General features: G+C 40.8%; 1 protein-coding gene across 4 annotated transcripts in view; it reads right to left on the bottom strand.

Annotated features, from left to right (window-relative positions):
* The window catches only part of MARK1 (microtubule affinity regulating kinase 1), a 118,456-nt gene that overhangs the window by 53,962 nt on the left and 43,710 nt on the right, over positions 1-20,784 (bottom strand). For all 4 annotated transcript variants that reach the window (XM_032872957.1, XM_032872955.1, XM_032872956.1 and 1 more), the window contains exons 2-3: positions 17,625-17,828; positions 16,407-16,460 (exon numbers count right to left, since the gene is read on the bottom strand). In XM_032872957.1, coding sequence (XP_032728848.1) covers positions 16,407-16,460; positions 17,625-17,828 — 258 coding nt within the window. The remainder of the gene's footprint in view (positions 1-16,406; positions 16,461-17,624; positions 17,829-20,784) is intronic.

Below are 20,784 nucleotides of genomic sequence, written 5' to 3'. Positions count from 1 at the left end.
GATGGATGTCTCCTAGACGGATTTCACGCAAGCCAACCAGCGTCCTTCTCAGGTGAGCTTGCTAAGATCCCTCTCTACTCAGGGCCTTTGCACAAGCTATTCCCCCTCTTACTGGAATGGATGTTCTTCATTCACTTTTTGAATCACAAAGTATTTCAAATTTGTTAAAAAGTAAAGAAAAACATGAAGGACATTGAGAGCTGGGGAGGAGAAGGGAGTTGGGGAAAATCAGCGGGGGAGACAGACCATGAGAGACTGCGGACTCTGAGAAACAAACTGGGGGTTTTGGAGGGGAGGGGGCAGGGGGTTGGGGGAGCCCAGTGGTGGGTAGTAAGGAGGGCACGTATTGCATGGAGCACTGGGTGTGGTGCATAAACAATGAAGTTTGGAACACCGAAAAAAAATTAAATTAAAAAAAAAGTACAGAAATAAATATAGCACCTACGTCTCTACAACCAATATTAAATAAACAACTTATGCTAATATTCTGCCATATTTTCATAATACTTTGTTATTTTTAATAAAATTATATATTTCAAATTTACAATTTTTTATGTTTAAGATTTTATTTATTATATATATATATATAGAGAGAGAGAGAGAGAGAGAGAACACACACAAACAGAGGGAGGAAGAGAGGGAGAGGGAGAAGAAGGAGGAGAGAATTTCAGGCAGACTCTACACTGAGTGCGGAGCCTGGTGCAGGGCTCAGTCTCACAACCCTGAGATCATGACCTGAGCCATACTGAGTCGGATGACCAACTGACTGAGCCACCCAGGCGCCCATGAATATTTAATTAATAATTTTATTTAATAAAATATTGTTAAGACATTAATCATTATAGTCATAGCTAGAAACTCATCCCCACCTCTTTTTCTTCCTTCCCACCCTAGATATACTGTTCTGTTGAGGATGCTTAACTTATTTATATATTTTCACTATTGCAATCTGTGTTATAATGAATATTCTTGACATGTTTCCCTAAATACCCAGAAACTTCATTTTTTGATCGTGGTGCGTCTACACCTTCCACCTAATTTGCCTCCCACCCCCATTCTGTACTTGACGGGCTAGAACTCAAGAAATGTTGAGTGCCTACGCTGCTTGGTCTTTTCTATCTTGGACCCCATAACCCAAATGACCCCTTAGAGCTATAAGTCTCTGTTACTGGTGGTTTTTGCTGACTGGAGCTTCTGACATAGGGAACAATCTCTACTTAGAGGGGGCCCCATAGGGTTTGGGATTCATTCCCTGCCTAAAATGACTAACGGGTTTTAAAAAGCAGCTATTAGTTTGCCACCAGACTCTTGTCAAGACAGAACACCTGTCTCAGAGAGATGTCTGTTGACCCAACTGCCTTACTCAGGTCCGTGGGCCAGAAGGAGGTGAGGAATACAGCATCAGAAGTTTGTGTGTGTGTGTGTGTGTGTGTGTGTGTGTGTGTATACACATATGTCTACATTACACCTAAAATATAGGTGTTTGTTTTTAGGGCAGTTTTATGTTCACAACAAAATTAAGCAGAAAGTACAGAGTTAGCCTGCCCCTCCCATCCCCATACATGCACAACCTCCCCAACCATCAACATCCCACAACCAGCAGTACATTGTTTTACCATCAGTGACTCTATATTGATACGTTATCACTCAAAGTCTATAGTTTACATTAGGGTTAATTCTTGGTGCTGTAAATTCTGTGGGTTTTGACAAATGTATAATAATGACATGTATCCACCATTACAATATCACACAGAATAGTTTCACTGCCCAAAATAGCCCCTGTGCCTCATCTATGTATCCTTCCCTCTCCATAAATCCCTGGCCACCACTAGTCTTTTTACTTTCTCCATAGTTTTGTCTCTTGAGAAGATCGTACAGTTGGAATCATAGTATGTGGCCTTTCCAGATAGACCTTTTTCATTTAGTAATATACACTTAAGGTTCTATGCCGTCTTTTCCGGACTTGATAGAGTATTTCTTTTAGCTCTGAATAACATTTCATTATATCAACATACCAGTTAATTTATCCACTAACCTACTGAAGGACATCTTGATTACTTCCAAATTTTGACAACTGTGAATAAAGCTGCTATGAACTCTTCGTAGGTTTTTGTGTGGACCTAAGTTTTCAACTCATTTGGGTAAATACCAAAGAGGATGACTGCTGGATTATACGGTAAGTATGTTGTTTTTTTAAGAAACTACCAAACTGTCTTCCAAAGCGTGCATACCATTTTGTATTCCCACCAGCAATGAGAGTCCTCGCTGCTCCACATACTTTAGCAGTGTTTGGTGCTGTCAATGTTTTGGATTTTCACATTCTAATAGGTGTGTAGTGGTATTATTTCATTGTTTCAGTTGTAATTCCTAGTAACAGATGGCACTGACCATCTTTTCATAGGCTTATTTGCCACGTATAGATTTTCTTTGATGAGATGTCTGTTCAGATCATTTGTCCAGTTTCTAATCAGTTGTTTGCTTTCCTAAGTCTTTTCAAGCCAATTTTTTTTTTTTTAAGAGAGAGAGAGAGAGAGTGAGAGTGAGAGAGAGCATGAGAGGGGAGAAGGTCAGAGGGAGAAGCAGACTCCCCATGGAGCTGGGAGCCCAATGCAGGACTCGATCCCAGAACTCCAGGATCATGACCTGAGCCGAAGGCAGCTGCCCAACCAACTGAGCCACCCAAGCGCCCTCAAGCCAATTTTTGAGCCTGTTCCAATCTCTGACAATATCAGAAGCCTGTGCACAGTAGCAAACATGGGTTGTCCATCAAATACCTTGTCAATTCTACTCTGTAACATCAGAGAATGGGTCATTCACACAAGTAGCCTTGGAGGCCCTGGCAGAGGAAGCCAGAAGTCGCATCCCCTCACTTTTCCCTTGTGGGTCTCAGGGAGGTAAAAGGCCTTGGTCTGAGTGGGGTAGCCTCAGGTCAGCAGAGGGAAGTGTGCCCAGGGGGTCCTGGAATCCAAGTAACTATCCCCACCCCTGCCAGGACTTTGGAGGCTGACACCGGGGCGGGGCTCTGTGGGATCTCCCGTGTTCTAGGGGCGCAGTCTCCTCTGAACACGCTCAGGGTTTTTGTCTTAGCTTCTGACCCCACCTAACCGTCCTCCAAGTAAGACTGGCACCTCCAGAGAAAGGGGAAGTAAGGAAGCCTAGCATCAGACGACCTTTGCTCAGGGATTCCCTTGGCTGACAGCAGAGGCAACAAGTGGGTTAGATTTTCAGAAAACTTATACTTCTGCTTTTAGCCTTTTTATACAAATCACATGTAACTATAAAATCACAACTCACAAATCTAATGATTCTGGGTTTTACTGTAACCAGAGTTCCCTTCCCCCCTGAAAAACAAGTCAAATACTATGCCAGCCTCTTACTTTTAAACTCATGGCTTTCATGAAGTCATTTTACGAGCACTGAGTAATAAAATCAACCACCTAAACATTAAAAAAATCATTTTATAAGGAAAAAGGGTTATTTGTAACTCATGTATAAATATATTTTTAGATATTGAAGATTTTTTTTAATTTTTTAATTTTTATTTATTTATTTATTTTTAAAAAAGATTTTATTTATTTATTTGACAGAAAGAGGGAACACAAGTAGGCAGAGAAGCAGGCAGAGAGAGAGGGGGAAGCAGGCTTTCTGCTGAGCAGAGAGCCGGATGTGGGGCTCGATCCCAGGACCCTGGGATCATGACCTGAGCCGAAGGCAGAGGCTTTAACCCACTGAGCCACCCAGGTGCCCCGAAGATTTTTTTTTTAAATACTAGTTTTTTCCCTCTGAACCCCACACCTGAAGAATGTATTATTTAGAATAAACACAAATAGTCCCTATTTCGGTTTTGCTATACTATACAGATTTTAAAGTGGCTAGACCTGTTATTAATAGGAGCAGTATTACTGTTAACTGTCATTTGCATTCATCAGTATCATAGTTATTGTGTACTTCTAGTAGAAAAGTCCCTGATACCAATCTGGCTCTCTACACTTACACATAAGTAAATGACCTCTGTTTGCTTTATTTGGTCTTGCTTTCTTTTTTTTTTTTTTTTTCTTTTTTTAAAGATTTTATTTATTTATTTGACAGACAGAGATCACAAGCAGGTAGAGAGGCAGGCAGGGGGGTGGGGGGAAGCAGGCTCACCGCCGAGCAGAAAGCCCGACGTGGGGCCCGATCCCAGGACCCTGGGATCATGACCCGAGCTGACGCAGAGGCCTTAACCCACTGAGCCACCCAGGTGCCCCTGGTCTTGCTTTCTTATTAAGACTTTCTCTGTGAGGTTGTTGTATTTGACTATAAAATCACAACTCACAAGCACTGCAGGACAGAAGCTGGTAAGTGGGTTCTGCTTTGTCAACCGTTACACTGCACGCCCTCGGCAAACCCCATGAGACGCTCGAGCGCCATCCATGCTCACGGTCCGTGGGGCTCCCTGCACCCTCGAGCTCCCGAAGCTGAACAGCATGCTTACCAAAGGTTATCTAGGCCTCAAACATATCTGTCAGCTATAGATGTTACTACAAACAGGTAATGTAACTCATATATGAGTTTTGTATTGCTGAATAAGAAATTATCATACCCTGGCAACTTGGAACAACACACACATGTATCATCTCGTGGTTCCTGGGCAGGGCTTCTTTGGGTCCTCCCGCTTCCGTCAACGTGTTGCTCTCTCACCTCAGGGCCCCATGGGGAAGAGTCCATGTCCAAGCTAACCCAGGCTGCAGCTACAGGACTGAGGACCCCAGGTTCCTGCTGGCTCTTGAGCAGAGGCCGCCCTGACCTCTTGGAGACTGCTTCCATGACCTTGCCAAGCGGCCTTCTCCAACATGGCCATTTACTTTATCGAGCCAGCAAGGACAATCTCCAGGGCAGGCTGCTTAGCAAGACAGGCCTAAACACCACAATGTAATCATGGGAATGAAAGCCCATCACCTTTTCTATACTCTATTGGTTAGAAACAAGTCAGAGGTCCTGCTCACATCTAAGGAAAAGGGATTATATAAAGGTGCGAACACCAGAAGCAGGGATCATTGGGGGTTGCCTTAAAGTCTGTCCAACACAACTAAATGTTACATAAACCAATGAACTGAAGTTTACTGTTTACCAAAACAAGCCAAACTGAACAATCTGTGAATACTAGATAAAAGCTACTGAAGAAATTATTGTCCACTTAAGTGTGAGAAAGCTAAATGTAAAGGATGAAAATAAAATCTAGTGGTCTGCTCTCAGATCATTTCTGGGTGTCTTTAAATTCTCCCTTTATCAATTAAAGAAACAAAACAAAACTGGAAATAGCAGCAAATGTGAGTTTATGGGTGAGATTTGTGCAAGAAAAATGAAGCTGAATGCCAATCAACAGACTCAAACTAGGAGTGTAGAGGGCTTATGGGAAAAGACTGGTCAATGGTTATGTATTTTCTTCAATTTAAATGTTAAATGTCCATATCATTTTTCATACTTCTTCCCATTAGCATATATCTTCAGTTAACAGCTCCTCACTGCAGTGGAAGAGGGATTCCACCTACTTTCCTGCAGGCACGGCCACTTCTAGAAGGCGGTCCAGGAAGCGCAGCATGGACAGGCCATACCAGCTCTAGTTCTAGCTCCTCCTCCTTCTCTTCTGCCTCAAGAAAACACATCAGATTGTAAGAGTAGAGACATATCATCACATGGGTAATCTTGAGTTTATTCTCATTAATTTTTATGCAATTATTAGCAAATTTGGTAGTTTACTCTTGGAAGCAAACTGGTGGAGACAAATCTTACAATGTATAATGAAAACATACTGATGTCTCCTGGAAGCTCCATGGTTGAGAATCAGTAATCTCACAGAATGGATTAGATGCATATCCTTCGACATTCCATAGATACTGGTTTTTGTTTACTTCATAAGCTAGGTTTTGAGTGCCAACGATTTCATGAATGCAGTCCCTGACAGGAACCTAGAATTTAGCCACTCTGTTCTACCAAGAACAGAGATGAGCTGGAGACAGGATTAAAATTATCTTCTGAGGGTATCTGGGTGGCTCATTCGGTTAAGCGTCTGCCTTTGGCTCAGGTCATGATCTTGGGTCTTAGGGATTGAGTCTAAGCTTAATTAGGCTCCTTGCTCAGCAGGGAGTCTACTTCTCCCCCTCCCCCTTCTCCCTGCTCCTGCTCTTTCTTGCTCTCTCTCTCTCAAATAAATAAATAAAATCCTTAAAAAAGTTATCTTCTGAAAATTGGGGCACCGAACAAAAATGTCTCTACAAAAATGTAGAGAGAAGGCCATGCCACTCTATTGCCCTCTGGAGATGAAGCCAGGGAAACAGTTACAGGAAGGGCCAAAGTTCTCATGAGAATGTAATTTTTTATTCCAGTGAAAAGAATAACACACGGCCATCTCAAAGATGTCTTCAATATGCTGCTCTATCCTTAGTTTCCTCTCCTTCAGTAATCATTGACAAAGAGTGAGGAAAAAACCATAACCAGTAAGAGCATGAATGGGTCTGTGTGGGTTGGGTGTGTGTCGGCTAAAAATGACAGGCAGTTGTGGAAAGAGGAAGAGTGGTTGCTGCTGGAAGAAGTGATCAGTGTGTTTTAAGGGGCACACTGACCTCAGACTGTGAATGCCAGTGGCCTGACCCACCCATCACCCTCCTTCCCAAGGAAACACTTCAACTGTCAGCTAGATTTGGGTCCTTAACACCACAGGTCCGGAGAATCGGGGCCAACCACACGGTAGCATACAGCTTAGTAAAAGGTCTAAGATGTCTCCTCCTCTTCACAACTCCCCTCACCCCTTCCCGAAACCACAATATTCCAGCTGGCCGCACACAGGAAAGGGACGGGGCTAATTACTGTCAGAGCCTCCACTTCAGCGGCCCGAGTCAAAGGAAGCAGAGAGCAAGAGAGAGGGTGAGCCACATACATACATGTGATCTCTCAGCCCAGAGCAGACCATCTTCAGCGAGAGCGCCCGTGTTCCCAGGGCTTGCTGTTCCTCAGGAAAGGTGGAGACGGTGGAGGGCAGAAGGAGAGCCGAAAATGTAGACCATGCTAAGAAGTATACTTCAAGATGGACAGTTATTGTTAAAAATATCAATTACTGTGTGCGTCCTACGTCAGGTACAAGCCAGGAAAACAAAGGTTTGCGAGTACGTTAAATAGCCTCACACTACTATTTGAGTTTCTGATGCGAATTTTTAGTTCATTTTTTTCTTGCTCGTTTTCAAACTGTGACATCATGATGTTTCTAGCGTTCTTAAGCTTAGCAGGAATGCTCCGAATCCACAAATACTCTCCAGACTTGCTGGGGGCTGAAATCAAGGCCAGAGCCTGCCGGAGCCCCGTGTGTTCAGTCCGAGAAGTGAGTGCTGCGTGAAGGCCCGCGGCGGGCTTGCTCTGACGACGAGGCGGGGAGGCCTTCCCTATCCGGACTTCACGACAGCTATCCTACTTGGCTGTTCATCGGCCTGAACTGTTTCCTCCTTGGTTCTTGGCGTTGTTCCAGGTAACTGAAGTGAGTCAACAAGAGAGATATTTACTTTTCATTTCAGTCCTTCTAGTTAGGGCTTAATGTCAGGGTCAAACTCCATTAGTGTTCATCAGTATTTGCCTCATTTGTGAGCATTTTCTGTGTCTCCTCTCGGCTGTTCTCTTGCTTCCCATTGCTTCTATTCCTTTTGCTTCTTACTCTTTTTTTTTTGATGATGGGGAAATCTGTTATATTTAGAAGCAGCCACGTGGACATGGCTTAGACAATTCTCGTTCTATTTACACCCAAAGCATCGTAGTCAGGGGCCAGTCAAATGCACACCCTCCTTCCACCAGACCCGCTCACTGTGTTGCCCTTGGCTTCATCAAGGTCACAGGACTCCTTCACTGCTTCTTTGGTCTTGAGGCAGATGGAGAACAACACTGCGGCCACGGGGAACTTGACAAAGGCAGAGTGGTCAGGCTTGTTCCCATTGGGAGAGCTCTTCCAGGCTGTCATGGGGAACTGGGGCTCATAGGAGAGGAGGGTGACATTCAGATCTTCTTGTGCCTTTTGACACAGCCTTCTTGGCCTTTTTAATATTTTGTTCTGATTTGGGTTTGGTGAGGGGCAGGTGCCCTCCTTTGCCTTCACTGTAATCTTTATAAAAATCCTATCTGTATCTTTCATAGCCGTTTACTGGTCTGTCAATGAGAGGTGTGGGCACTGCTTTAGCCTGCAAATGATGTTCAGCTCCTAGAGACTGCTAGGTCGTCATTGAGACTCTCTCGGAGAGAGATATTTTATATATAATTTGCCAATTGATTTGACTTATATATATATATATTTATGATTTATATATGATATGCTGATGTTAACAGAACCCTATAGGTTACACTTTCAGCTTTTAAATTTCTAGGGTCATCACCTCACTCTTTTTTCAGCCTTCAGACATCTTATGAACACACCACATATTTTATAGTTATTGCTAGTCGCATAACAACTTCAGACAAATTTCTTTCTTTTTTTCTTTTTTTTAAAGATTTTATTTATTTATTTGACAGACAGAGATCACAAGTAGGCAGAGAGGCAGGCAGAGAGAGAGAGGAAGGGAAGCAGGCTCCCCACTGAGCAGAGAGATCATGACCTGAGCCGAAGGCAGAGGCTTTAACCCACTGAGCCACCCAGGCGCCCCTTCAGACAAATTTCTTAAGTTCTTCCCATGAAATGGTAGTCAGAAAAAAGAGATCTGAATACAAGTAAATGAATATATATTAGACGATTTCGAACTAAAACAAATAAAAGTGTTGTTCAGTATTGCTTCCCAACCTTGACAACCTTTAAGTCAACTATTTGTTCCAACATTAAGAGAAGGTAATGTTTTTTAAATGACAGGCTGGGCCACTTTCCCAAGTTTCATCTAGATGGATTACAAGATTATAAGATTCTTATTTCTTATCAACTAGTACCAATTTCATATTGCTTGAGTCCTTCCCAAGGCCTTGGGCAATTCCAAGCTCAATCTAGTGCTCAATAAACGTACTGTTTGAGATAGTGAATCAAGTAATTTCAGACAAAATATATTAAACATAAAATAGATCGAATGTGAAAACAGTTTGAATTAGAAGGGATGGAAATTAAAATGGGATACCATAATGCATCCACAAGGTTGACAAAAACTAAGAAATCTGATACATAAGGTGTGGGCAAGAACGCAGAGCAGCAGTAAATCTCACAGTGTTGGCAGAAGTATAAACCGGTATAACCACTCTGAAGAGCAACAAGACAGTATTAGTAAAGTTGAGGATACACATGACCTTCAACCTAGCAATTCCAATTAGAGAGATACACCCTAACATGTCTGCTTGGAGACATACATTCTTTTACACATCTTCACAGAAAAGATATACACAATAACGATCAGTGCAGCACTGCTTCTGCAGCGAAAACGGAAAGCTAACTAACAAGGAGAAAAAAGTGAAACACAAGAACACCAGGAACTGTCTACACATCCACCAGCCAAAAAAAAAAAAAAAAAAAAAAACCAAAAAAAACCCGAACTGTAGCATGTCTATTAGTAAGATAATGGGTAAACTGTTGCATCCTCTCACGGTGCTATACAGTAACAGTAGCGAATATAAAGGCACTGGGCTATATAGACTAACATGACTAAAACTTTAAGACAATGTTACTTGAAAAAAGCATGTTGTAGAAAGACAAGAGATTTAAAAATAAATAATATGTAGTGTTTTACATATAGAAACACACAATGTGAAAAATGCTTTAAGTTTGAATGAGAATAAGAAAGATCAAATTCAGAATAGTAGTTACTTCCAGGTAGGAAAATACAGGAATAGAACCCAGAAATAACACCTAAGGCTTCAGGTTTATCTGTAATATTTTATTTCTTTAAAAAAAAAAAAAAGAAAGAAAAAGAAACAAAACAGTTTAATCTAACAAATGCCATAAGAAAGCAACTTTTTTTAGAATGGGGAAGACATTTTGAAGTCCCCATCCAAAGTTATAAATAGCCCAGTTTACTATGTCAACAAATGGCCCAAATTAGAAAAAAATAAGAGTATGACTCTCCAAATAACAAAATGACAATATGACTTTTAAAATAGCCAGAGGAGGGGCGCCTGGATGGTGTAGCTTGTTAACCGGCTGACTCTTGGTTTTGGCTCAGGTCATGTTCTCAGGGTCCTGGGATCGAGCCTCATGTCAGGCTCCACATCTAGTGCTCGCACTCTCTCTCATAAATAAATCAATCTTTAAAAAAAAAAAATAAATAAAACAGCCAGATGGTTTAGTTTAAAACTCAAAGTTGATTTAGATTTCTAGCAACCCCACTTCCAGAGAAAATCCTTCCATGTCTACAAGTCAGTAAATCTTATGTAGTTTCTTGAGAATACAGAAAGAGACATATGCTTTTTTTCCCAAATATTTTATTTTCTTTTGACAGACAGAGATCACAAGTAGGCAGAGAGGCACGAAGAGAGAGAGAGAGAGAGGGAGGGAGGAAGCAGGCTCCCTGCTGAGCAGAGAGCCCAATCCCAGGATCCTGGGATTATGACCGGAGCTGGAGCCGAAGGCAGAGGCTTTTAACCCATTGAGCCACCCAGGCGCCCCAAGGCATATGCTTTTATAGCTAACAAAGGCCAAGCAATTAGAATAGACATGTTAAGAGTCAGAGATAGAAAACACACACCAAGAACTGTTAAGAAACAAAACTACTACCAAGAGTTAAACAAATAAAAACTAAAGCAACTCTTTATGAATAATCCTTGGTTATGAGTGCTTATTTTTCAGGAGCACAGAGAGATTTAACATTCTTGTGGAGACAGCAAAGGTTTCCCTGCAGAAATGACTCTAGGGCTGAAATGTGAGAAATGAAAGAATACAGATGAATTAAGTACAGGGGGGTGGTGTGCCTTAGGCAGAGGTGGGGAGCAGAGTAGGCTAGGAGCAGATGAAAGTACTGAGGCTGGAAGAGCAGTGCATGGGGCAGAGACTATGGGAGCTGGTGCATCATGGGGCAGAAGAGGAAGGTGGGGCCTTGTACACCTTGTTAATGAATTTGATTTCCAGACGACCAACAATGGAATGCCATCTAGAAGTTTAAATGAAGGTATTTTGTATTCTTGATGACTTTTTAACTTTGTGCGTGGGTGTGTGTGCATGTGCATGGATGGGTGCGGCGGGACGCAAAGTGGATGCAGAAAGACCAGATGGAAGGCTACTGGGGCAGTCCACGGGAGAGACAACAGGAGCTTTGTCTACAGCGGTCATGATGGGACAAGATAAAAGCAGATGTTCTCAAGAGACATGTAGGACAAAATCTGCACAATTCAAGGACAGACTAGAGGGTAAGAATAAGGAAGAGTGAGGAGTCAAGGACTGTTCAGGGCTTCTGGCTTGCACAACTCGATGACTGTCATTCACTGAGAGAGGATGACGGAAGAGCACCAGGCGGGTGAGGAACTGAGTAAGCGGGGCAGAGATCGGGAGTTCAGTTTTGGACGTGATAAGTTTGGGCTACCCTTGAGAAACTGAAGCAAATTTAGGGGAGGTCTTAGTTTGAGGTATAAATTTGTGACTGCCTACCGATGAGACAGCCCAGGAAGAGAATACAGAAAGAAAAGAGGACCAAACTTGGTGGGATTCTAATATCGAGGCCAACAAAAAAGGCAACAACTCTACATAAAAGAAACATAAAAGGAGGGACCAAAAAAAACAGAAGAAAATATATGGAGAAATACAATCTTTCTTTCAATAAATTCTTGTTAGATTAAAAATTAATTAATAAACACATGTATCTGGCTCAATGGCACTTGGCTTGAACCATAAATGAGTTTCCGTCCCACTTTTTTTTTTTTTAATTTTTATTTCTACTGAATTAAAAAAAATCTGAAGTCATGATCCTGCAGATTGGAGAAAGGAATCAGCTTAAGACGATGTGTCAGTGACATTCAGGTTGATTACTTTACAAAGATATTTCTCCCTGAAGATGATGTGTACAGCTCTCAGACAGGGTCTAGTCTAGGCTGCTAATCTTGTCACACTGAAAAGTTGGAGGACCGGAAGTTTCCAGTGGAAGGATGATAGCAAGAGGATTCTTAAGATACTGTTTGGATATGCTTGTTCTGGAAGGTTATCTTTCATATTTGGATGTAGCATTTGTGTGTTAGACATGCCCAACGATAGGTCATTGACACTTCTGTCCGATAACTAAAGAGGGCCAACAAGGGTTAGAAAAGTCAAATTTTTGGTCAGTGGACTACTTGAAACCATTTTGTTGCTGCTGTTGTTGTTCTCAGAAAATCTGGTTATTTTACATTCAACAATTTCCAGCTAGACATTAACATTATTGGTATCACCTTTTAAAGGAAACTTGTTTGAACACCATCTCCCTCAAAATCCATCATATTTCTGTTTGAAAGACACACTTCCCACCAATTCTTCACACTGTACACTAAAGAGACATCTTTTAATAGCCATGATTTCATAATATTCTGTTTTCAATATTTCCTTCAAAGCCAAATCAAGATCAGAGGTGTGTTGCTAACCACTAATTTCATGTTAAATGAATTACTGAGTGACTGGGCATTAGGTATAATCTTATTTATTCACAGGGCAGTATCATTCCTTGCAGAATTTCTGTCCCCCATATATACTCTCCCCCCCCCTCAAAAAAAGGCCCTCCTGGTGTTTCATCATTACTAATTCGAAGGCAACTTTTGCAGTCTACAACCCAGCTCATAAAATGCTAACTCTTGGGACACCTGGGTGGCTCAGTGGGTTAAGGCCTCTGCCTTCAGCTCGGGTCATGATCCAGGGTCCTGGGATAGAGCCCCGCATCAGGCTCTCTGCTCAGCAGGGAGCCTGCTTCCCTGCCTCTCTGCCTACTTGTGATCTCTGTCTGTCAAATAAATAAATAAAATCTTTAAAAAAAAAATGCTAACTCTTACCACTTGGATTTTCACCAACCCACAAAAGAATTGGTCAAGACTTTTCCTTCAAATGGCCCACATATGTGAAAAGAACAATAAAGTGAAATATGTTATAAGCATGCACGTGTGACAGTAACTGGTATTTCAACATCTGCTAAGGAACACTGCCTAAGAGCCTCTTCTGCTTTCTCCTTGATAAAAATATGCATCAATAATTATATGATTGCTTTTACAAGTTTGGTTTTAATTTGCTAACAGAAATTTAATTCTGAATATTGCTTCCATGGTCCTGTCCTCCTCTCTAGCTGTAGTGACCGTGGTAAAAATTGTTTTGCAGATTCTCTGGAAGAATTAACTAGCTTACTAGAGAGGTTGCTGGGCTCTATCTGAAAACTCACTGAAGTTTAAACGGCTTAGGTCACTATTTGACAACACTTTACACAACAGATAATGTATCAGACACTCGGAGTAAACGGATTCTTCACTTAATACGTCTAATTCTCAGATGTCAGTTACTGAAAATTGATTGGACATTCCCTGCTTGTACAAAACCACTGTCCTACAGAGATTCAGAGTCTATGTCCCTGTAATGCTGCAGCTCTCTTTATTATTTAAGGACATAATTCTGAGTCACGACAGTGGTATCTCTACTCTCAGGGTTTACTACTTAGCAAATCACTTCAGAAACATTGAGCTGTCTTTTTGTGAGTTGGGACTATAATGCAACATTGTAAAACAATAGAAAATGCAAATTAATAAACAAGACAGGAAGATCGATAAAGTGCACCCCTGTGGCTACGAGCTGAGAAAGGCTAACACAGGCTCTGTCATCCATGTATAAACTAATGTGTCCAAGTGTGAAAAACTTAGTGGACTTTCCGAGAAAATGGTAATTAATCTTACATTTTGAGCATGTGAACTATCAACAAAATTGCTTCATTGTTTTGCTTTTCTTCTAACGTTATTAGGCTACTTAAAAGATCCCCAGGAATCGCTAGTATAGTTCATAAACCCTACCCCAAAAAACCCTAATTAAAATATCAGGTGAGACTCGTGGTCCAAAGAGGAAGGGGTAAATACAGCACCGAACTCAAATAATGTTTAAATGATGAAAACTCACTGAACTGGATCCCACTAACTCGAAGTATGGTATATAAATAATATGAGCACACTACGTGAGAAACGTTGAAGCCAAAGATGCTTGACAATTCCAAAGACCAAACTGTTCTTGAGAGCTTTGCATTTTAGAAGTTTTGAACAGTTGCAGTATCAAATTTAGGTTACTTTGTCTATCACTGATGTAATTAGCAAAGTAAAGTACTATTTCCTATAAATGTTACACACAGAAGAGAACATAAAGGATGGGAATCAGCTTAAATTCAGATCGGGTCCAGAATAAGATTTAACTAAACACTTTTGGAAATGAGATTAAAATGAATCCTTATTTCAAATGTATGTGTTACCATTATCTGCCTTTTAATAAGCACACCTATGACACAGACAACATGTTTTGCTATTTCTTACCTACAGGACTTCACTGTCAATGCTAAGGTAAACAAACAGATTACTTCTCATTCCATTATTTCTTTTTTATATATAAAAAAGACTGGGTGATCCTAGTCTTTTTTATATATAGCCAATGTTTTTATATATTAGCCAAATGTTGAATGTTCTACAATGCATGGGAACTAACCAAGCCTTGTCTGTTGTTTGTTTTCAAAACTCTTCACTGACAGCAAATCTATGAGCATAAATGAAAATTATTTAAAAAATAATGACAAATACACAGTGTACAGGCTACATTCAGCAAATGTCTATCTTTCCTTGGATTTTATTTTCATACATTAAAGAAAACAAAATTGCCATCATTCTTTATATACCTATTTGGAAAAGCGACACTTCATCAGCAAGATTAGCACCATTTACAACAGAAATTACTTGTCATCAAGAACATTTTTTAGTTAATCGGATAAATAAAGCAACATCCTGCTTCGCGTTTGCATGTTTCAACAAGTGCAACTGTGGTTCTACAGTTTTCTCTGGGCCCCTTTGGGAAAGACTGAGCAAGGGTCATATTACTGGGCATCCAACTTGCAAAATGGGCCTCAATCACTTCACGTCACTTAAGATCACTGGGTTTACCAGAGTAACTCACAGATCAATCCAGGAAGAGTGGAGAAGCCAGATGGGGGATGGACGGGGCCACTGAGCACACTTAAGCACTTTCTGCATTTTTAAAAGATTCCTGGCAGAGGGTGGCAAATTCTGCCCCACTGTGACTCCAGCCCAGGAAAAGAGCATCCTCGGGTAACTCATCTGCCCAGAGAGGATGCCTTTTTGTAACTCATTCAACTGCATCATAATTAGCTAACAGACTGGTGCTAGACATTTCTCCCAGAAGACATTTATAAGGTATACCATCTCACAGAGAAAAAAAGAATGCAGCAAACATTTCTTTCTCCCTGATCAGAACTATCAAGGCTTTGAAAGTTAAATTTAAAAGGAATCTCAGTAAGTAGTACAAAGACAGATCTCTGAATAGAAGTATATAAAATAAACTGAGTTATCTGGCACTGAGCCAAGTGGGAAAGCCTTGATCTCACAGAGCCAAATTTTTAATTTAATGTTAAAATCACTGCAGGTATAGTTAAACACACCATACTAAAAAGGTCTTACATTAAGATTCGACCGGTTTTAGGAGCTTAAAGTTATTTATCACATTTTCACATGTGACCATGATCCTATTACAGTCTAATAAAAATCACAATATACAAACTTAACACATATGGCATAAGTGTTAAAATATTTGCTTCATTCTTAATGTACTAAAATGTGTATTTGAGAAACTTTTCCCACGTAAGTAATGAGCAACCTGAAAGAGCTTTCCTAGGTTTCATCAGGGCAATCTCCACCCTAACTCCTTTCTTTTCCTCCCCTTGCTGTTTTTTATTTGCACTCTTTGACGAAATGTTCATATTTTTTACACTAAGTTAGCAGAGTGCCTAGTTCCTGTGGAAGAAGCAAGAAAAGAAAGGATGCAATAAAAGGAATAAATAGAAAAAAATAAAATAAAGAGTGAATAAAAAGAATAAAAAGATAAATGAATAAAAATTAAATTAAATGAAAGTAAAACAATAAAGGGAAATCATTTCATCTATGGGCAATAGTAACCATAAATAGATTTTTAAACAAAACAGAATCCTGAGTGTTTCAAAATATTTGTTATGAAGTTTTATTCTATTGAATTAAAAGACATAAATTCCTTTCATATGGTGTATGCATTTGAGTTATAGACACTTCTCAAACAACTATCCAATAAATGTAATTGAAATATCATTAAATACAACTATTATGTTTTATACCATGTCTTTTCTTCAGATATTGATGACACGTAGTATTTTACCTAATAGGAAATTTAGGATATTTGACTTTACAGAATATCATATATTAATAAACCCATATTCTAATTACTTACTATTAAAATAATTAAATACCTTTTGTAGACTGGTAGGATTTAGCTGAGTTTTGTCTATTATTTTCACAGCAACCTGAAAAAGAGAATCATTAAACTATATATTTGAGAATATTATTTTGATGGATTAAAAACTTATAAAGCAAAAATCTTTCGTCTCATTCCTAACTAGATGTAATCTGGTTGTATTTGGTGCTCACATCACTAGCTGGCTTCTGGTGCATTCCATCGACTTATGTCTTTAGCACATAGGACTCTGAGTCAATAAAATGACACCTTTCATGTTTCTTCCAAGTCTCCCCTTTAAAGTAAAAATTATTTGTATCTTAATCTTTTACTTACGATCTTAGTAAATTACCGTTATCAGAAGGGAGGGGCTTATAAGCTTTCAGTAGGTTCAGTATCATATGAACAAGGTGATTAGAGAAATCAAACACCCAAGTTCACTTATAGCAGCAAACTGACCAATGGGATCAAGTCTAAGTCTCTGCCTAACAGAGCCCGTGTCTCAGCAGTTCCTGGAGCAAGAACGGGCAGAGGACTAAAATGAACCGTAAGTGACAATAATATTATGTATAGAGCAAAAGAAAAACTTACTAAGAACAAATTATGACTGAGATCTTCATAATGTCCTACTGGATCCAGGAAACATTAAGTACTATTAACTTGTTTAGTCTTTACTTTACAAATTATTTAAATATTAGTAATAAATATTTAATACATAAATTTTTGCTAGCTACACACACATAATTTAAAACACATGGGATTTTAGAAATCCAGTTCCCTTATTACCTGAGAAAAACATCTGTTTTTAACCACAAGTGCAATGTGGTCTCTAAAGAGATAAAAATTAGTGGGTGACTTCATACACATTTATACCTACTTTACCTTAAGCAGTAATTAATGAGAACTTAACCCTGGCCCTGTTCCTAGGGTCGGGGAACAAAGGCAGCCAGAAATGCTTCCAGAAACCATATGTAGAAGACAGAAGTCTGAGGAAGGCTCAATCGAAGTGTGCCTGATTTATGAGCCGCTACACACAGGGATGAGTCTTTTCCAAACCTTCAAACACCAACTTTTTGTGCCACAATACAGCTGTCCCTGGATGTGCCAGTCACACATATCTCAGTGTTTACCAGCTTTCAAATGTCATATATTCCCAGCATCAGCTACAGGAAGGCTTTGTAACAAGACTCTGGAGAGGTCCAAGTAAATATTAAAAAGCATCATGAAAACTTACCTCTCTACCAGTTAGAACATGTCTTGCCAATTTCACTTTGGCAAAATTTCCCTTCCCTATTGTTTTTTGTAAACGATAATTTCCAATGTGAGGCTGTTCGTCTGTTGCTGACGTAATGGAGTTTCTACACCGAGGGATGTTCTGTCTGCTACTTGATTTGGTAGGCGGGATATGCGGTTCAGTGTATCCATCCACGGATGTATGCTAAGAAAAAGGTTACAAGATTTCATTGTTAATGAAATTATATTTTAAAAAGGACAGAAAAACTACAATTTTCATTAATAATTCAACTTCAGTGAAAATACATTGCACTATGTCTACTTATAATTTCCACTTGACTTTAGCTTGCTTTGCCAGAGGGAATATAACTATTGAAAATGAAATGTCCTGCACAACTTTAGTCATAGGTTTTCTTTTTTTCAGAGAGAGAGTGCGCCTGTGCATGAGTAGGGGCGATGCGTGAAACAGAGGGGGAGCAGGAGGGGGAGAGAGAATCCCAAGCAGGCTCCACGCCCGGTGTGGAGCCCAATGTGGGGCTCGATCTCACAACCCTGAGATCATGACCTGGGCCAAAATCAAGGGTTGGATGCTTAACCAACTGAGCCATCCAGGCACCCCGGTATATGCTTTTGATTAAAAAACAATAATAAGGAGACAGATGGATAGAAGTCACACAGACCATTACTCCTCTAAGGGTATTATCCCTTTAGGCTGAGATGACAACACAGTCCCAGACTGTATCATTTAAAGGGCAGGATGTCTTTAATGCCAAGGCAAACAAGTTCATGGGTACAGCTCTGTTTCTATAAACTGGCCCCGCTACTTGTCACGTTCACTCTCTAATTTGCTGGCATACAGCGCAGTCACTTGACCCACCGGCTGCCTGCTTCATTATCCTGATGGCCACCTGCCCAAGCCCCTCACCCAGCTTACTGTGCTCACCCAAGAGCCGCAGCCCAGTCTGGGTGGGTGACCTAATGCCCACTGCATTCCTCCCCAGCGCTACTCTTGAGGCAAAGATGTGGGTCTATCTGACCGTCTCACATGAGCCCACAACTGTAACGAATCCTACTCAAGGGCAGCCTCAGCGCCTGAGTCTCGGGGCTGCTGCCTGACGAACCGTCCACCGGCTCTCAACGCTCCTGCTCTCGTTCGGTTTTGCCTGCATTCTGACGTGCGCAGGTTTCCAGCAGTTTTTGTGAGAACACAGAGTCACACATAATAAATGTAACCTCTTTCTCCAACTAACTTCTTTGAAATAGTGAAGGTGAGCAGCACAAATTAACAAAAGAAAGTATTTTTTATTGGCAAAGTAACTAATTCAGCCTGTGTTGTCCTGCCTATACGACTACAAACTTGTCCAGAAAAATTCTGATCAGAAACTTTTTTTTTTTAAGATTTTATTTATTTATTTGACAGAGAGAGACACACATCAAGAGAGGGAACACAAGCAGGGGGAGTGGGAGAGGGAGAAGCAGGTTTCCCGCTGAGCAGGGAGGCCGAGGCAGGGCTCGATCCCAGGACCTCAGGATCATGACCTGAGCCAAAAGCAGACTCTTAACAACTGAGCCCCTTGATCAGAAAATTTGTTAAAGGCAATATTAAAGATGCCCCTTGATCAGAAAATTTGTTAAAGGCAATATTAAAGATGACTCCATTTACCAAGTTCACGCAAAGCATGACTCAAGGTCATTCTTCTCTTTGTTAGTACTTGAGGGTTTTTTTTTTTAAACAGGAGAATATCAAATTTAATTATGTATGTAAAAGGGCTCCATAAAATCTGAGGCCTCTACTTTCAGATTTTTTTTTTTTTTTTAAACCTTGGATCAAATTAAAGAGTTGTGCTGGGTCTTACACACACCTGCAGCCTCCAGCCTCGTGAACCAGTGCCCCCTTGGTATATCGCACAGCAAACCGCTTTCACTTAGCTCATCATCGGCTCCGCTCTACTATCATCACACACTTACTTCTCTGTCTCTGCCTCCCGACCATGAGCAATCTGAGGACAGGGGTGTTTTCTTTTCATTTTTACATACTCACCACATTGCAGAGCGCCAGACACAGAGGAAAGGCTCAATAAATCAATACTTCTCAAAGTGTTGTCCCTGAACCAGCACCATCAGCATCATCTGGAAACTTGTTAGAAATGCAAATTCTCTGGCCCTGTTCCAGACCTACTGAGTAAGACGCTCTGGGGGTGGGCCCAGCAATCTGTGTTCTAACAAGTCCTCCGGGTGACTCTGATGCAGGCTGAAGTCTGAAAACTACTGCAATAAATAATGAAAGAAGGACTTAAGTATAAAGTTATTCACTGGCTCTTAGAGACTTTTCTATTATCTGAGCACAAACAAGAGATGTTAAGATAAGCAATTTCTAAGCATTAATAGGTTGCTGTACTTTTTCCCATAAATAGTACTTCTCTACCTGAACTGTCCTGCAGGGAATGTGGACCTGCCCATGCTTCAAGACTGAATTTTATCTCCTCCTCAACAAAGCTTTCTGTGTCTTTCCACAAAGCAGAGTTGGTTCCCTCTCTCTTCTGCTGCTATTTTTATATCCAGTACAAATTTCTACTGCAGGAACTATCACACTATCTCCTAAGCATGGGTCACGGTGTGTTTTCACTGTTAGACCTGAAGCTCCATAAGCCCCATAACTCAAAATAAAAGCTAAATTGAAGGAATTCAGGGCCCTTGTACTCCTAATGCCCCGGAAAGAAGGACTTTTGAGGAATGACTGCCCACTGTCCAGATTCTGATGTGTATAATGCCCACCTCCCAATACTGGTGGTAAGGCACATCCCAATGTTAAGCCAAACTACGACAGACTGCATTAGCCACCTCAAATTTTCATGCCCTTTGCCATGTGACTCTCCAATGTCCTTCCACTGAGAGTAGGACTTAGTTCCCGCTCTTTGGGGGTTCAGCCACGTGATGTGCTTTGGCCAAAAGAATGAGCTGGAAGTGACAATAGAGTTGGTCCCAAGTTAGTCATCAAGAGACTGCTGTGTTTCAGCTTGCTCTCAGACTTATGCCATCACCCTGAGAAGGACTTGCCCAGGCTGACACAAGAAGGAAGCTGAGAAATCCATAGAGGACAGCCACTCCCCCCTGAGCCCATATTAAACCAGCTGACTGCCCAGATGACCCACTGGCTTATG

The sequence above is a fragment of the Lontra canadensis genome, unplaced genomic scaffold (genome assembly GCF_010015895.1).
Source record: "Lontra canadensis isolate GAN:19392208 unplaced genomic scaffold, GSC_riverotter_1.0 scaffold46, whole genome shotgun sequence".
Classification (NCBI taxonomy): domain Eukaryota; kingdom Metazoa; phylum Chordata; class Mammalia; order Carnivora; family Mustelidae; genus Lontra; species Lontra canadensis.
The sequence above is the reverse complement of the archived record's forward strand: the minus strand, read 5'-3'. Positions and strand labels throughout refer to the sequence as shown.